Below are 17,937 nucleotides of genomic sequence, written 5' to 3'. Positions count from 1 at the left end.
CATGCTGGAGGAGGATCTACACCAGAACGAGATATTTCCAAACCTGGCTGCCCAAAAATTGTTCTTATTAATGTACAGAGGGAGGTTTTATAGGTGTCACCACTAGAGTGCTCGTGTCTACATTCATGGCATCATGGTTGGGATCTGTCTTGCTCTTGAGTGTGTTTTGGCTGCGGTGAAGCACAGTTTGTTTTTTTTTCAGTCTAATTTGTCTAGTTTCAAGTAGAGATTTTTACTTGAAAGGGACTTTTCTCTTACTGTGTGTAGTTTCAGTTCACACCCCGGATCTGTTATATTTAGCAGCTGTCACAGAGTGTGTTCTACCCGGTCTCCCGCTTTGAATATACTTGCACTCGCAAATGTGCACAAAGAGAGGAAACACAATCATAGTTTGCAGTAAATGGGCTGAAGTGCACATGGTTTGTTTTCAGCTACTTCTTTTGCAAAAGTAGCTTACATAGCTCAGACCTAAGCCCCTGTTTTGTTGCTAACTGGCTGAACCCAGATGTGGATGGGTGAATCCGGCTGCCTACAACTCATCCATCAACTTCCTCTGTGTGTGTACGTGTGTGTGCAGGCCTCTGACAGGTAAAGAGTAGGGAGCAAAAAGTGTGCAAACATCACACTGTGAACTCCAAAGGGTTTGCGCCAGGTAACAGTCGGGTGCTGAATAGTTTGGAGCTTTGGAGAGAAATGCCGCGTCCAGGCTCTAGTTTTCCAAGCCGGGACTAATTATGTCACAGCTGGTTGGGAGGGGGAGAAAGATGCAGTTAAATTATTGTCAATATCTCCCACAAGAAATGAGTTTTGGCTTAAAGTGGGGAAACTTTTTTGGCAGTGGACAGTGAAGCAGACCTCATGACAGTCATGATGGAGGTCACTTGGCTCAATCTGACAGTGCAGAAAATCCAGTTAATGTGATTTTTTTTTCCCATGCTAACTGGACATAAATCTTGTGCTTAAGTCAGACTTGAAAGGATACAAAGACGGCATGTGGTGTTCTGCCAGCAGTGGCTCTTAAAAAAAAGAAAAAAGGAAAAGACTGCACATGTTTTGTCCTTTTCAGGTAAACTAAATCAAGAAGTTACTTTCCCTAAAATCCATTTGCATCTCATATTTCATTCTCCACACACAAGTGTCTGCCAGAGCTGTAATTAAATGTGTTGTCATGGCGACTGGTGGCCCTCATTTGTCTTTTAATGTGGGGCTGGAGGAAGGAAGGAAGGAAGACAGGCAAAAAAAAAAAAGGAAAAGTCAACGGTGAGTGACAATAGCTGCTTCTCGTAAAGACACCCCCCCCCAACCCCCCTGCAGGCGAGCCCGCCCTCCTCTCAACCCCGGCTGATGCAATCCCATGCTTGTATTACGCTGTGGGAGATAATCCTGCCCTGCCTTTTTGAATGGCCACCGTAAGCAACGCCCCTTGTAACCTTTCCCTTTGAGGCCTGCGGGTGCTTCAGGTTTCACCTGACACCCGCAACCTTTCACCCACTGGAGGCTTGAACAGGCTGCCTGTGGCTGAGCAGCAGCAGGCGTCTTAGCTGGGATCTCCTGGTTCTCTCTGTTTCACACACACAACCACAACCACAACCACACACACACACACACACACACAGTCTCACAAGTATACACACTAGCCCCGTAGCACTTGACACACTTCAGTCAGTGGCCAAGTTTGGGACTCAGCCTCGGGCATAGGCCTGCAGACATACAGACTGTTGTTGTTTATGGTTTGTTTCTTTGCCAGAGACAGACTGTATACGCAGAAGACTAACAATGCTGGATTTAGTGCTGGATTTAGTGGATTTAGTGCTCAAATTTAATACATTATTTGTATTCTATCTAATAACTGATACCTTCTGAAGTCACAAGCAAAACAATGCTGTGATTGTTACACATTCCCCCATTCTCATCTCAGTCAGATGATGGTGAACTTTATACAACTTTGTTGTAAAATAAATGAACGGATTTGTCTGAATTTGTATGATCAAGCAAAAAGACTTGAATGTCAATATTATGTGTTTTTCCCCCCCCCCCCCCCCAGATCCGCACCTCCATCAACACACTGCTGTTCAGCAATCGAGACTTCAGCTGGACTCGCCACATGCTGATTGCCGCCGGCATCCTGGCCTTCAACAACATGTTGGTCATCTTCGTCCCCACCATCAGGGACATCTTCGGCTTCATCGGTGAGTCCCGCCTCCAAACACTTTGACGCACAGGAAGGGACTTTGTGTTAACAGTTCCCGTTTTTTTTTTTTTAATAAAACAGGGAGTCAGGCAATCGAGGCCCGATTAGCACCTTCAGTTCAGGGGTCGTTTTATTAAGTAATAACGTTGGAAGCACAAAAGCTTAAAGTGTTGGGTCGAGTCAGCTGTGCAGTCGCGTGAACCATTTGTGACCACTGGATCTAAAACGCTCAGGTTGTCGGTGCCAACACACACAAACACTGAAAAGTACAAATATGTAGACATGTCTCTCTGACATTAAGCTGCAGCATCTTTGCACGTACATCTCTAATGGCTAATGGCTTTTCGCCTACCATGAAAATTAGAAGTGTCCTACTCCCCTCCCTACACCTGGTGAAACCAGGGTCCAGAGTGTTCTAAACTGTTAAGGCTCATTCATGCTCCCTTAACGTACGGAAATAGATACGTCCATTTCAAGCGATGCCCACATACTTCCATCCGTCTTTTATGTTGGCATGGATGTTAAGCAATACATTCACTAGAGGGAGTTCGAACAATTCGATCTTGCACGGACCTCAACTTTTTCCCTTGCTACCGTCCAACTCACATTTAATTTCCATCCAACCTCCCGATCACGTATCTATTGGCTACACTGCCTACATTGTTCCCATGATTTGCGGTGCTACTGCTCTGTTTTATCCGTATCCGTAAGCTTTCAGAAAACGTGCACAATCACGGACAAAATTAACGCAGAGTACGGACTCTGCTGTATACGTATCTAACGTTGAGCATAAATGAGCCTTTAGGAGTTGCCAAGAGATGGCGTTTCAGGCAAAGGCTTGTGTGAAACATGCTGTGGGAGGAAGGAATGTTATTGGGGAAAAATAAGGTTAAAAGCAAACAAAATTGTCATTTTTGTGATGCAAAAAGAGCACATACCGGTGCACCATGCACCTTGTAAAAAGGGAGGTCATTGCAGTTGTGACACAAAAAAGGGGGTGATTTAGTAAACGCTTGATTTGCTCTTACAGCACTTCAGATAATGCTCAGATTCATTCATTTCCACAAGCTACATGCATTGTGGGTAATTATTTATTTAGAATGGCTGATGGCGAACTTTCCTATGTTATTTGCCTGTCAACATAAAAAAGTGAAAATATATCTAATATTTCAAATAGCAGCTGTCTGAAAACTCTATTCTACAAGTCTTCTTTTTTTTTTTTTTTTGCAGGTTCCTCTGCAGCCACTATGCTCATCTTTATTCTACCTGCTGCCTTTTACATCCGCCTGGTCAAATCAGTGCCGTTCCGCTCCCCGCAGAAAATCGGGGTAAGTGTGCAGAAACACACACACTCCCATCAACGTCTTTCTCACTGTATCATTTTTCTCACTCCATCCCCTGAGGGGTGGATAAAATTTTCAAGATGTGACTCGTCAGAAGTTTCCAACGGACCCCCACTGTGCATCATCGCACATTGAATTCCATTTAATCTCTCATGTGTCTCTCTCTCTCTCTTCAGGCTGCCGTCTTCCTAGTCGTGGGAATCATCTTCATGATTGGCAGCTTGTCACTCATCGTCCTCGACTGGGTCCACAACCCCCCAGGCTCCAGCGGCGGTCACTAAGCTCCCTCCTCAGATTCACATTTGACAGTGCAGCAAACCAACCACCCCCCCTTCATCAAATAACAAACATCAATTATAAAACCCTCAACATATGGACATAATATGCTGCATAGAATATCACTGGAGGGAGACTTTTTTGGCTCGGTTTCAATTTTGTTGTTGCTGTAAAAGTTCACAACACAAACGAGAGAATCAAAAAACCCAGAGAGGGATCCGGTTTGCCACAAAGACAGCCTGAAATCATTGCCATCTTCCTTATTGTTTCCAGCTATGAAGAGACGGAACAAACATACTGTGCAGCTCTCACCTGAAGCAGATCTGTGAACTGCGATTTACAGGGCTGGAAAGACAATGCAAGTCCCTCAGTCCTCGAAGGAGACATTTGGAGGTGGAGTGTGTCGTCTTCTATGAAACAAGGAGCACTTCTAGCATTATGTTTCACTTTGTGTAGCGCTTACACACACACACACACACACACACACACATATATATAGACATAGCAAAACACATCTACACCTCTGTTTTTAAGCAGCTATCCATGAAAAAATCTCTGAAATTAACCAAACAATGTAGACTGGGTAAACCCAGCCCGATCTGCCGGCGATTTGATTTCGCCCTGCAGCTCAGGCTGGAAACCTGTACATTTTTCTATCCTGCTTCTGTTACAACTCTGCGGGGACCAATCACAAACTGGCTTATCCACCTGGCACACTGTTGGCGGGTTTAACATGATGACGATAGAGAAGCGACGGCAAGCAGCTTTTTGTTTACATTCAACATGGCGGGCACCGAAGCGCAGCAACCCGTTGATGCAGCTGTCACTGCTACGTCACCCGGATCGTTGGTCTGATTGGTTGAAGGACTATCCAATTGTGTACAGAGTCATTTGAACTATGCCTGTTGATCACGCCTCTTGTGCAGTAGAAAATATAGAGCAGACTCCCTAGACGTGTTCAATCTTAAAAGATTGAGCTTGGTCTGGTGATAGCCAGACTACAAACAACGGTTAATCAGTAACTGAATTCAATCATTTAAAACTTTTTTTTTCCAGGAAAGTTTATTTTAATTTGCTGCTATGCTACATTCACAATCAGAAGCTTCGCCAAAGTCAACATACAGTTTAAGTCGATCAGGTTCATGCTAGAGCTCTGAATCTCACGGATCTTCCTCGCTGGCTGTTTTAATCTTGGCTGTGTACACGAAACAAGGAGATGCTTTCAGTATTCCTATCACAGAGGGATCTGAACATGCAAGGTATCAATGTACATAGTAAGGTGTGTCTACTGAAAAAAAGATTGTTGTACAAAATTTACAGTCTTTTCTATTCAGGTCGTATGAAGCTAAGTGATCATTTCCAACACGCAGTATGTATACCTGCTGGAATAATTTATTAGCCACTTCACATTGGGCTGGAAAACTAGGTATAACCATAGGTTGTTATTATTTTTTTAAATAATTGGCAAAAAAATGTGTGAAGAACTATTTAAAATACGCAGTTCATAAATAAAATAGTTGATTTAAAATCTGTAATTTAAAGATGCCAAGATCGCAGTAAAATATTTTCAACACGTGCCATATTATCCTCCTCACTGTCGAAAGAAAACCCTCACTCTCCCCAAAATTTAATTTCAGAAAGGCCATATATTTTATTTTTAACATGGATTACATGCTATTCAGCTTAAAAGAATAGTTTGATTTTTGGTAAAATGCGCAAGTTAAATGAGAAGGTTGATACCACTCTCATGTCTGTATGCTAAATGTGAAGCTAACGTTACAGCCAGCAGGCAATTAGCTTGGCATAAAGACTGGAAACATAGGAAAACAGTTAGCTACCTCCCTGTTTTTACATTTCGGTTTTCATACAAAGTCAACTCATGAGATATAATGTTTGAATGGTTAAGCTTTGGAGGCACTGGTGATAGATTTTCACTGTAGACCGAGCTAGCTGTTTTCTCACGCTTTCATTTTTTATGCTAGGCTTAGCCAACCGTCTTAAGGTGCTAGCTTAATCTTTAGCACACATACATAAACGTATTAGTCTCTGCAACAAATTGAATACACTTCTTTTTTTCTCAAAAATGTAAAAAGTACGTCTCTTAGGAGTGGTGATTTGGAACAAGGTGGATGATAATATCACACACATCATGACGCTTGGTTGTAAAAGAGAGCTAGATTAAGTATTGGTACATTAACTCTTCAAAAATCAGATACAAAAAGCAACAGGATTAATATTTTAAACTGTGCCTTCGGATTTTTTTTTATTTTTATTTTTTTTATAATTGGCTTCTAATACTGGTGCCTTTGGTAGAGTCATTGACGACAACACTAAAACCTCGTTTCACCTTTTCTCTGATGCCGTTACGTGTCACCGACATATCCAGCCAAAGTGGACAACATTTATAGATCCTTTGCAGATCTACGTACATGAAACAAATTGATATTTTAAATGAAATAGTGTATTATGTGCATGTTTTTGGATTACAAATATGGTCTTTTTGGACAATTGTATATGCTCTGTAAATAATCTTTGTTTTATGGTACACTTACACTCATTGTCTGTGAGTGGGTTGTTGGGGGATTCTGCCTTTCAAAGTCTTCTGCAATCCAGTCTGTTTTAGTATATAAAAGTATACATAACGTATATTAGAACTTTTTTTTCTCTTGCTGTATGACAGTAGTTTTTTTTCTTTATTTCAAGCTTGTATATTTGTAGAAAACTTGGTCTCTATATATCCATTTTCATGTTTAAATGTTAATTCGTCGTATCAGGTTTAATTAATCATTGGCCTGCATTATAACACGGTTTAATCCCAGAAGTCTCAGAACCGAGAAAATACATTTCTGCAGCTTATTGGTTCCTGCTGACCAACACTGGGTTCAAATTAAAGCCACAATTTATGGTGTTAGCGGTATTGATGTTGAAATCTTTTTATTCGAAAAAAAAAACGTGCTGTAACACTAAACAGAAGTATTTTGTGACCACACTACAGGAAGGTTCTTACAGGACAGAACACCTTAATCATTTGTTAAAAGAGCTCATGGCTTATCTGCTATTTATTGCATGGCATAGCACGTATGCTAATGTGTAGCCATACAATATATGCTAACATATATTCATATACCTAGGCTAATGTGTAGCCGTACACCTATGCTAACAAGAACCCTCTGTGTTTGCCCATTCTGAAGATCTGGACAATCGTACACAGTAGTTGATACCTTACTGTGGCTATGACTGCCATCATAAAAAAAAATTTCAAATCAATGTGAGGTTTTATTTCCATGACGTTACTTGAACTGAAGCTTTCCACAGCCTGATAAAGTCTGCAAGCTTTATGACCGAAGGGTCCATGCAGCCTCTTCGGTACCCGCAATGAATGTTCAATAATGGATTGTTCTCAGTCTGAAAATCTGGCTCTTCATTTCTTCATGAATGTTTAGCTGTAACTTCCTTAGCCTCTTGCCTTCAGTGGCTTATACTGGTCATCGGTAGTCAATAGCTTTGTCTCTTCCTCAGGTTGGGTTTTGTCTTTTTAAATTGGTCCTTTTTACAAAGGTTTTTAATGGAATGCTCCCAACACAACACCTCTATTTCCTTTAGTATCTCAGGTATTTGGTCTGGATGAATATTTCTATCTCACTTTTAGACAACTTCAAATATCTTCACCTCTTTTGCATGATTGAGCCAAGCTGTACAATGCTGTTGTTTATGTGCTGGCCTTGATAAGAAATTGTCTTGTGAATCTGTAAAAGCAGACAAGTCCCCAGCAAATTTTGACAGTGTTTAGAAAGTAAGGAGTTGTACAGATCCACCTGCCTTATTTTTCTATGGACCTCTAGCCGTGGAGAAGCACTGGCTCAATGTGTCTGCTGTTCACAGTGTCTCTGCTTCCTGTGGATCAGGCCGAACATTCACATTTGTAATTTTACACCCACACAAAGGGGATGTTTTTTGTATCCGTGATGCTGTTTCACTATGATGAACAATAAAAATGTGAAATGAAAAAAGTTTTTTTTTTTTTTAAATAGGTTGCACTTTACACAAAACCCAGGATTGATTTCAAGCAAGTAGTATAAATGCACTGATGGTATTGGCGTACTATTATATAAGTCCCATTTTGAATGTGTGTATGACTTTCTATATTTAAACACTGGCAAAAAAAGGGCTTACATAACATGTCTCTGTCCCAGACTGGCGTATCGGCATTGAACAACCAAAGCCCTATTTCTGGCAGATCAGATATTAGGCCTCTAAAAATAAAATAAATGCTCATGTACTTGTCTAGGTAGCATCTACTGCTGACATGTAACACCATCTTGTAATGCTCCCAGACGGTGAGGGAAATGAGTAACCTTTTTCTTTCTAGATACAAAACCTTGACTCCAAAATGAAAACCAGTCCGTTTCAGAAAGCAGGTTTAGTGAAAACTCTGAGTTTGTTAACCCTGAGATGAGAGAAACTCTGGGTTTTCTGTTTCATAAAAGGGAGGTTAATCAAACCTGAGCGAGAGGGGTTACTCCAGCCTGTTTCAGAAAGAGAGGTAACTTAACCTCAGAGTCAGTTACTATGGTAACTGAGCCTGTGAACCTAACCTGGTCGGGAGCAGGTTTTCTTCAATAAACCTTGAGTCTCTCTCAGTCTCCTCCCTCTGACTCATTCATTCATTCAGTCAGTCTGTATCAGGCGCATTTTAGCGCAGTTTGTTATCTGCATGAATAAAAAAACAGGGTTGGTTTATGAACTGTGTTAGGCAGACTATAAAACTTTTTTTTTTTTCTCAAAACATGGCATTTCATTTTGTCGATGATCCCGTTGATGAAGAAGCTGTATTACTTCGCAGGGATTTAAACATACATCGGGAGATGATATTGAGACCCCGACTATAGATGCATTTTAATTTCCAGATACTAGCCTACCTATTTGAGCGGTATCGGTTTTCTTCCAAGTCTATCAGATATGTACATAACCTTATCCGTCCTCATATCACTAACGTCACCCATCGTAGACATGATCTACATCCCAGCAAATTCTTTGTGTCACATTACGTTTTTTTGCAAACTGCAGGTTTCTTTACAACATTGGTAATGCGGAGCATATTAGTAAAGCCACTGTAGCAAAGCGCCGTCAGAAGAGTGACTGACCCTATGTTGCAGTAGAACTACATGAAGCAGGTAATTTAAAAAAAATCCAGCTCCTCTGGCACCACCTACAGCCTGTAGTGCGATTTGCAAACACCAGACGCTTCCGTTCAGATGCACCAATTATGGCCAGGGGGGTGTCTAACTGCGTGTCAATCACTGCTCATGCACACGAATTCATTCTCCCTTGTGGGGGGAGGGGCTTAGGAGAACGTTTTGGGCTTTAGCGGAAAGGGGGGAGGGACTGAGAAGTTGTCGATGTTCAAATTTTTTGGCTAAGTCCTGGATCTTCACAATCCTACATACGGCACCTTTAAAAAGGAGTTCCACAGTATTGCAGGTGAATGATGTAAACCCTTTGAAATAAAAGATTATTCATTATAATTCTGTTAATGATGGTGCTGCAGCCTCAGAATAGGATTAGTAGGCCTAAGACTTTTTCACCTGCAGGATTGCACCTAAATGAAATAGATTATAGGTTCAATACCATTTCACCAGTAATATTATACTTATGATTAAATATGATATTAATACACTATATTGGAACTTACGCATTTACTCTAGCAGCAATTTTCTCCCACGCAAATTCTCTCTCTTTTGCAGCAACCGTTGTGTTGCTTTTTTAACGAAATACATGTGTATGTGTATATACATGCAAGTTTAAACTCGCTGTGCGCATGAGTATTTCTGCCGACCAGTTTGTTTGTGGTTGTTACCATGGTGAATTGTAGTATAATGGCTCCATTCATGCTGCCTTTTTATAGTGGTGGTGCACGCGCTTAACTCTGAGTGAACCTACTCTGAGTTGATTGAACCAACTCAAAACAGCTGTTCTGGACCCAAAAACTCAGAGTTTCCCATCTCAGAGTAAATCAACTCAGAGTTCAGGGTTAGACTCAGAGTTTGTTAAACCTCCTTCCTGAAACGGGCCCCTGGTCAAAATGAACTGAGGGCCCAGAGAGCCTTAAACGTTCAAGAAAGTATTTTCATTTTAAATACTATTCATATAAATAGGTTATGTTTGTGTATTGGCCCTGAAACTACTTGGTTAAGGTGAGCAGGTTGTTTCCAGACGTGTAAAGTTTAAGACGTTTAAGTACTGTACTTAAAGGTGCTGTAGGTAGGATTGGGAAGATCCAGGACTTAGCCAAAACATTTGAACATCGACAACTTCTCAGTCCCTACCTACTGCACCTTTAAGAACAATATCAAGCACAAGTTTTAGTACTTTACTTGAGTATTTCTTTATATAGATTTCATATTTTTCAGAAGTAAATTCGGCATTAAATATAGCATACTAGTTTGGTTGTATTTGTAGACTGGGATAATAAATGTGTAATAAACCTAACACCTTTTTGATTTCTGTTCATAAATGAAAGACACGTGGTGTGCCAACTGCTATGGTCATAGTCAGCGAGGTTAATGACCTTTAATTGGAGATGTTTTTTTTGGGGAGGCGCAGACATGCTGCTCACCTGGGTCTCGATTTTCTGGAAACCAGCGACTCAAAGTTTTCATTAAGATAGATGAGAAAGTATGTTGTGTAACAAAGATTTCATAGACATGTTTATATGGCTGAGGCTGCAGGTTTGAATTTGCAACATCACCAGAATCAGCATGGTCACATTCCACCACACGGATTTGTTGTGAATCTGTTTACACAACACCCTTTCACTCTGACCTCCGGATGATAACCTGCTGTATCCTCGCTTCACCTCTCTGTGCCATCAGTGCTACGCTTAGGACATCTTCCCTCTGCCAGCGGTGGAACGTTAGTACATTTACTCCAGTGCTGTACCTAAGTGCTAATTTGAGGTACTTGGACTTTACTTGAGTCTCTTCTTTTCATGCCACTTTCTACTTCTACTCCGTTACATTTCAGAGAGAAATATTGTACTTTTGACTCCTCTACATTCATCTGACAGCTTTAGTTACTAGTTACTTTACAGGTTAAGATCGTTGCATATAAAACACATGTAGTTTAACAAATACGATGTTTTATTGCAAATTAAACTACCCAACAATATAACGGCCTATAAGTCCAGCTGAAATGATTAGACGATTCAAAGCAGAATGCTTTTGATGTTTTTTTTATGCTTTTTTTGATGCTTTCAACCCTTTTTTCGTTTCCAGTTTCTAAAATGTGAGAATTTTTCTGCATTGAGTACTTCTATTTTTAATACTTTACATTTTCCTGATGATACTTAACTTACATACTTTTACTTAAAGTGCTCATATTATGCTCATTTTCAGGTTCATAATTGTATTTAGAGGTTATATCAGAATAGGTTTACATGGTTTAATTTTCAGAAAACACCATATTTTTGTTGTACTGCACATTGCTGCAGCTCCTCTTTTCACCCTGTGTGTTGAGCTCTCTGTTTTAGCTACAGAGTGAGACGTCTCACTTCTGTTCCATCTTTGTTGTTTTGCACATGTGCAGTAGCTAGGTAAGGACTACTAGCCAGTCAGAAGCAGAGTATGAGGGAGGGCCACGCTAGCAGCTAGGCGAGCATTATAACGTGTGTTACAAAGTGATATACGTTTGTCTCTGAAGTAAAGGCTGGACTACAATAGAGCTGTTTGGAGCAGTTTGTGAACAGTGTTTTCTGTTGGAGATGGTAAGTCCCTTTGGGGTGGACTTTGGGCTTTTTCACTTTGTAAACCTATAACATGCACAAAAAGATATATAACACGATAAAGGAAAGGGAAAAAGCCAAAAAGCATAATATGAGCACTTTAAGGAACATTTTCAATGCCAGACTTTTACTTGTAACAGAGTATTTTTACAATCGGTATTAGTACTTTTACCTGAGTAAAGTATCTGAATACTTCTTCCACCACTGCTCTCTGCTGTCCCTCTCTCTTGTCTTGATGCATAAATGTTCAAATCCCTCTATCCTCACATAGTATTGTACAAATAGTCTATGATCCAATTGACGATACAAATTAGATCTCCAGTATGCATGGCTGTAGTTAGTGTACTGCGAAGTTCAATGAAATGCTTTTATTTCCCAGGAGTCCACGTGTTGTTAGTGTTTGAGTTATCCTGTTTGCAGTAGCTAGATGGGAGAGTTTGATGCATGACCGTTTCATTTGAAAAGTACATTCATCTGCCAAATAGACATACCAAGCAAACCATAACACCGGATGCAGAAGTGTTCCACCCAAGTGTGACTCATTGTACACAAACCAGACGCTTATCTGAAGCATTTGTTATAAGTTAATCAGTGTAGCTGCAAAGAAGCTGCAAATTCAGATGCAGAACGTAATTCAATTATTTAATGAATTATAAAAACCCACAACACATTGAATCATGACTCATCACCTTTCCATGAAAATCATCTAAACCAACCTGCTTGTTAGGGGTGGGGGAAAAAATGATCATGATTTTTTTTTGGCGACAATTCTTTTCCCTAGAATCGATATTTAAAAAAAAAAAAATAATATATATATCTATATATCTATATAGATATATATATCTATAGATATATCTATATCTATATATCTACGTATATATATATATATATATACATATATATATATATATATATATACATATATATATATACATATATATATATATATATATAGATATATCTATCTATAGATATATCTATATCTATATATCTACGTATATATAGATATATATATCTATAGATATATCTATATCTATATATCTACGTATATATATATATATATATATATATATATATATATATATATATATATATATATACACATATACACATATATATACACACACATATACATATATATATATATACACACATATACACATATATATACATACATATATATATACACATATATATACATACATATATATATACACATATACACATATATATACATATACATATATATATACACATATACACATATATACATATACATACATACATATATATATATACATACACATATATATATATATATTATAATAGCAATTAGTTAGAAATGTCTCATGATATATTGTCTCTAGGGGCTCTATCTTACACCCGGCACAGCGCAGCACAAAGCCCAACGCAAGTGTCTTTGTTAGTTTAGACACATAGGGTAAGACCGATGCAGTTGTCAATTTCCCGTCCAGCGCCCGCGTCGTCTAAATAGCAAATGCACCTGCGCCCATCTTTGCACCCATGGGCGTGCTGGTCTTACAGGGAGGTGTGTTCAGGTGAATTCTTGGCATATTGCTATCTTGAGGCAGTGGGAAGTGATCGCGCCAAAAACCTGGTCTAAAGTCAATAGCGCAGCATTTCATTGTTATTTTAACAGCGCATTAGTAAAATGTGCCTAGGCTTATGCACAGCGCGCGCACACTATGCTTGTTACACACACACAGGGAAGCGCAGCAGAACACAAACATGCAAAAGATTACAAATAAAAATATTATGGTGCAAATCCGCCATAATAGCAATGCGCCAAGGTCCAAACGCGCCTGGCTTTTAAAGGGAATGGGAGATCACTCTGGTTGGTTTATTGCATGTTACGCCCAAAACACACCTATGAATTAATGAAGACGCTAATTACAACCGTTTGTGAACCATGCGCCTGGCACATGGACCCTTTTTCCGCCGTCAAACTAGCAGAAGTGGATTTGGACCGCCCTAAATGCACCTGCGCCAGGCACTTCACGACATGCGCTTAGATCATTAAAATAGGGCCCCAGAAGTGTATCATTCAACTTTTAGTAAAATTAAAATACTCAACACTATCGAATCGCAATACTTCTAGAATCGCAGTAAATGAAAATCGCAATACATATCGTATCAGCACCCATGTATCATGAAAGAATGGAATCGGGACAAAAGCATATCATCCCCAGCCCTAGTGCTTGTCGTGTATGTGTTTGGTTGAATGAAATCACACTTTATTACACACTCCTGCACTCATCTTCTTCTCTGTTTCAAGTTGATTCCCCGATTTCTCTGCTTATTCTTCTACCATCTTTCTCCCTTCACTTAATTCCTTCCTTCCTTCCTCCCTCCTCATCCCTCTTTACCTCGGCAACACACTTCCCCCTTTCCCTTCTCTCCCTTCATTTCCCCTCTCTATCTTCCTTTTATGAGGATTAGCTGTACTGTTCCGTACAGTGGGGTGAATTCCAGAGAATACGCTCACCGTTAATAACTTAGTATCTGTGTGGGAAAAAGGCATCAGCAGCAGAAATCTGCAGGGATTTTGAGTCGAGCCAGCCAGCTCTGGGTAACATCACTGAAAAAGTCTTTGAGAGAGTGGTGGGGTCAACGATGAGAGAACCAAACACTGAAAAGCACTTAGCAATTTGGCAATTATGGAGAAAAAAAAAACCTGAAAGCCTGTAACAAAAAATTCTCATTGCACCAGGGCAACAATTGTCGGTCACCCTGTAAAACCAGATTGTGACGTCTTTACACTTCCCTTTTTGTACAGAATATAATAATATCCCAAGATCAATACAGTGTGTAGACGTGTTTAGAAGCAGAGAAATGCGCCGTTTCAAAGAGGTCTTCCATGCGATTTAAGGGCTTCCAGCCTAAAACTATAGTGTCTTTGTCCAATAAATAAAAAATTATGAATCCATAACTCAAGTTACGTAATGTTCCATTTCCCCGCATCGCTCCATGCTAGCGTCATTCAGATTATTTACTGTGATAGCTATAATCTGGGTCTTTCCAAAGAGTTTCTGTGTGATCCTAGGCCTTCCAGAAACTTTGTAATCCAGCCTGGAAATACAGAGACTTTACACAATAATTCCAAAACTGATAAATCTACTGAACGGTTATTTCAGCCATTTTGACTCCCAGAATGTTGTCAGGTGAGTGTGTCGACCAATCAAAGGTTGTCCTTATGACTATCTTCTTCTTCTTTGGTGTTTTCATCCGCAATGTTGCAGATGCTGCCACTTTCCTGACTGTGTCACTTTGCTGCTACATATACTGAGGGCTGTGTGTGTGTGTGTGTGTGTGTGTGTGTGTGTGTGTGTGTGTGTGTGTGTGTGTGTGTGTGTTATGCTAAGCTAACCAGCTGTTGGCTGTAGCGTCATATCTGCCGTATAGACATGAGTGATATTAATCTGCTCGTCTAATGCTTGTATTTTTCTAAAATAATTTTCTAAAAAACTATTCCTTTAACATAATAGACACAAATATTGTCCTCTGTATTATGTCTAAGATGACACACATCTGGCAAAGAGATGCATCATTTGATTTTTGTTTTATTATTTGTTTTTAGACTACTATTGATTAACTATGGATGGAAATTGCTGCACCCAAAATGATAATAAAAGCAAAAATGCCAAATAAATAATCGACTCTGGAAAGGACATCCTTGGTGCACCCTCCACTGTGAAGGGTGAAGGACTCTGGTAAATGTGCTGTTATGTAACACAGATTCAATTTCCATAAGAGCTGAGTGGAGTCAAAAAGAGCGTGTGTGTGTGTGTGTGTGTGTGTGTGTGTGTGTGTGTGTCTTTGGGATGTGTCTGGTTCATCGTTGCTGCTGGCTAGAAACAAGGGCTCCTCTGAGAGCAGCATCCTGCATTCATCAAAGGGTCACGTGTGGCAGATGTAACACACATATGAATTGAAATGTTTTGGTCATGTAGGCAGGCATTTGTACAGTTTTTGCAGGCTCTGCTGACAAGGTATTCTTCTTGGAATTTATTTACGTCATTGACAAAAATTTTAGATCCAGTTGTCTACTGTATGTTGTCTGTATATAATGCTAGAACCAGATTGTCCTCCCCAAAAAAACGTCCTTATAGGTCGTTTGTGCAAGCAGCTTATTACGACCCATATTTACGTTTATTGTTAAGTGGCGACCTCTAGTAATTATTACGGGAGCGAAAGAGGAAGTCAGGTGACGTGGTATAAAGATAAGGAGGAGGACAGGGTGGATGGATGGATGAATGAGTCAAACAAACACAGGACTTTCATTCAGGAGATGGAGAATTATGTCCCGTGTGAAACCAAAAGTCAACTGTCACTTTGAAATTAATGGAGTTTTACAGACCTTAGTCTGTGATGCAATGACGTCCGTGACGTCACGTCATGTCCTGATTTTAGTAGTTTTACGTGACTTATTTTAAGCCAATCCCTTATGTTTTACTAACCTTAACTATTTTTATTGCCCAAACAAGTTTCATTTCACAAAGTTTACTAAGTGTTTAAAACGGCGACTGTTTAACGGTCACATGATTGCAGTCACATGATTAAACCTCCACCGCACGGCAGTAAATGGAACGGTCAAATGTGTCGTTTTGGGAGTCTTTGGAAATCGACCTATAATGCCATTTAGGTCTGAAGATGTGTTGTGGCTAGAATATAAACATCTAGTCTGTTTATGCTAGTTTGTATGGGAAATCTTGCAGCAATACCCCAATTCTTTTTTACTATTTTATACAATGTTTGGAGAATACAAAAGAGGCTCTTTTTTTTTTAAGAACTTTTCTAAATTTTTCATGTTTTGTGTATTTTTGTATGATCTTTTTGGAAGAAAGAGCTTTTTTTTATTTGCTGATGAAGATAAAGACTGTGGGATGCGGTCGAAAGCTTCCAAACAAATGTGTGGAACTTGAGTTGAGATTGTTTTGTTAACTGCTGTTTCCATGTTTGAGAATGAACTCAAGCTTTTCATTGTATGTAATGTGGATGATATATACAAATATATTGATAGAATTTATATTGGTTGGTTTTTACAGTGTTAGTGTATTTTACTGTCTATTACAGTGTACAGTGTTTCCCACAGTCTGTACACTTTTACAGAAATTCCTGCGTGGGATATTTTTACCAACTCGAATGACATATCTGCTTTGGTATACAATACATTCAGTATGGCGTGGGATTCAGGTCACCTTCTCTCATGTACATGGCAGCTCCTCAGACTCTGAGTGTCAGAGATCTGAGCCGGCTGTGTGATTTAGCGTGACTTACTGGAAGGTGCTGTGTGACACAACCGCAGTGGCAAAGATGGGGACATGGTGAGAGAAACTACGCTCTGGTGTGAAAGGGCAGCCATGCCAGCCGAGGACACACACCCCAACACACACACACACACACAAAGAGGGTGGTCTTGATTCTGACCTCTCAGGACTGTTTGAGACACCTCAGTAGATAATGTTAAGAGTGTAACAGTGCAGCAGGTCATGGGTGTGTCAAAACAGCAAAACTACAAATCTCCCAACGTTCCTCAACAATAACACATCTATCTTAGTAGATGGAAAAGTCCTGACTAAAGGAGAAGAAAAAAAGATGGATTTAAACAGGAGGAGAAGATAAACAAAAAGAAGGGAATGACAGGAAGAGAACAGGGGAAGGGGACAGAAAATGTTATTGTTTACCTTTTCAAAGGCAAACTGTTAAAAAATATAATGTGTGCTAACATTACATTATTGTGCACTATAAAAGTTTTTTATTACAATTATAATTGTGCAGAGATGATGATGCATTAAAGTCCCTCAGCCTGTGGAAATACTGCTGCAGACAAGCTGGTCTTGGATCAAATTCAACCCCTGGACCTTCCCTGATTTCCTCAGTTCCATGGTCCTCTCCTACTGTGTTGGAAAATAAATCTATTTCATTAGCACAGAGGGGAAAAGACAGAGAGAATTACCTGAGAAGGAGCTTTTGTGAGCACCATGTACTTTTTTTGGTGTGTGGTATTTTGGTAAGTATTAAACTGAATAGTCAAAGACTCATCTATTTATTTCTCACCAGCGGGCAAAGTTGTTTAAACCCTTTCCTCTCATCTCACTGCTCCAGTTGTTTTGTTTCCCCCCTCTGAGCTTATCACACCGTTTCCAAGCAAATGCAGAACATTTGCTAGGTTTGCAAACTCAGAGCTCCAACCCTGCAGTTTCATCATGTCCTTGTGAAACATACGGAACTTATATAAAGTATGATCCTGATCCTAAGCATATAAACAAGTGGCATCCACTTTAACATTTTCCCCACAATGAGGTTCAGAGCCTTCAGCCATTCTG

At 39.7% G+C, this 17,937-nt stretch overlaps 1 protein-coding gene across 2 annotated transcripts in view; it reads left to right on the top strand.

Moving 5' to 3' along the window:
- The window catches only part of slc38a4 (solute carrier family 38 member 4), a 50,041-nt gene extending 46,026 nt beyond the window's left edge, over positions 1-4,015 (top strand). For both annotated transcript variants that reach the window (XM_031306463.2, XM_031306464.2), the window contains exons 14-16: positions 2,045-2,189; positions 3,422-3,519; positions 3,711-4,015. In XM_031306463.2, coding sequence (XP_031162323.1) covers positions 2,045-2,189; positions 3,422-3,519; positions 3,711-3,815 — 348 coding nt within the window. In that variant the 3' untranslated portion in view covers positions 3,816-4,015. The remainder of the gene's footprint in view (positions 1-2,044; positions 2,190-3,421; positions 3,520-3,710) is intronic.
- Positions 4,016-17,937: the final 13,922 nt, after the last annotated feature.

This window comes from Sander lucioperca, chromosome 20 (assembly GCF_008315115.2).
Source record: "Sander lucioperca isolate FBNREF2018 chromosome 20, SLUC_FBN_1.2, whole genome shotgun sequence".
NCBI classification, from domain to species: Eukaryota; Metazoa; Chordata; class Actinopteri; order Perciformes; family Percidae; genus Sander; species Sander lucioperca.
This window is presented reverse-complemented; position numbering and strand designations above follow the sequence as displayed.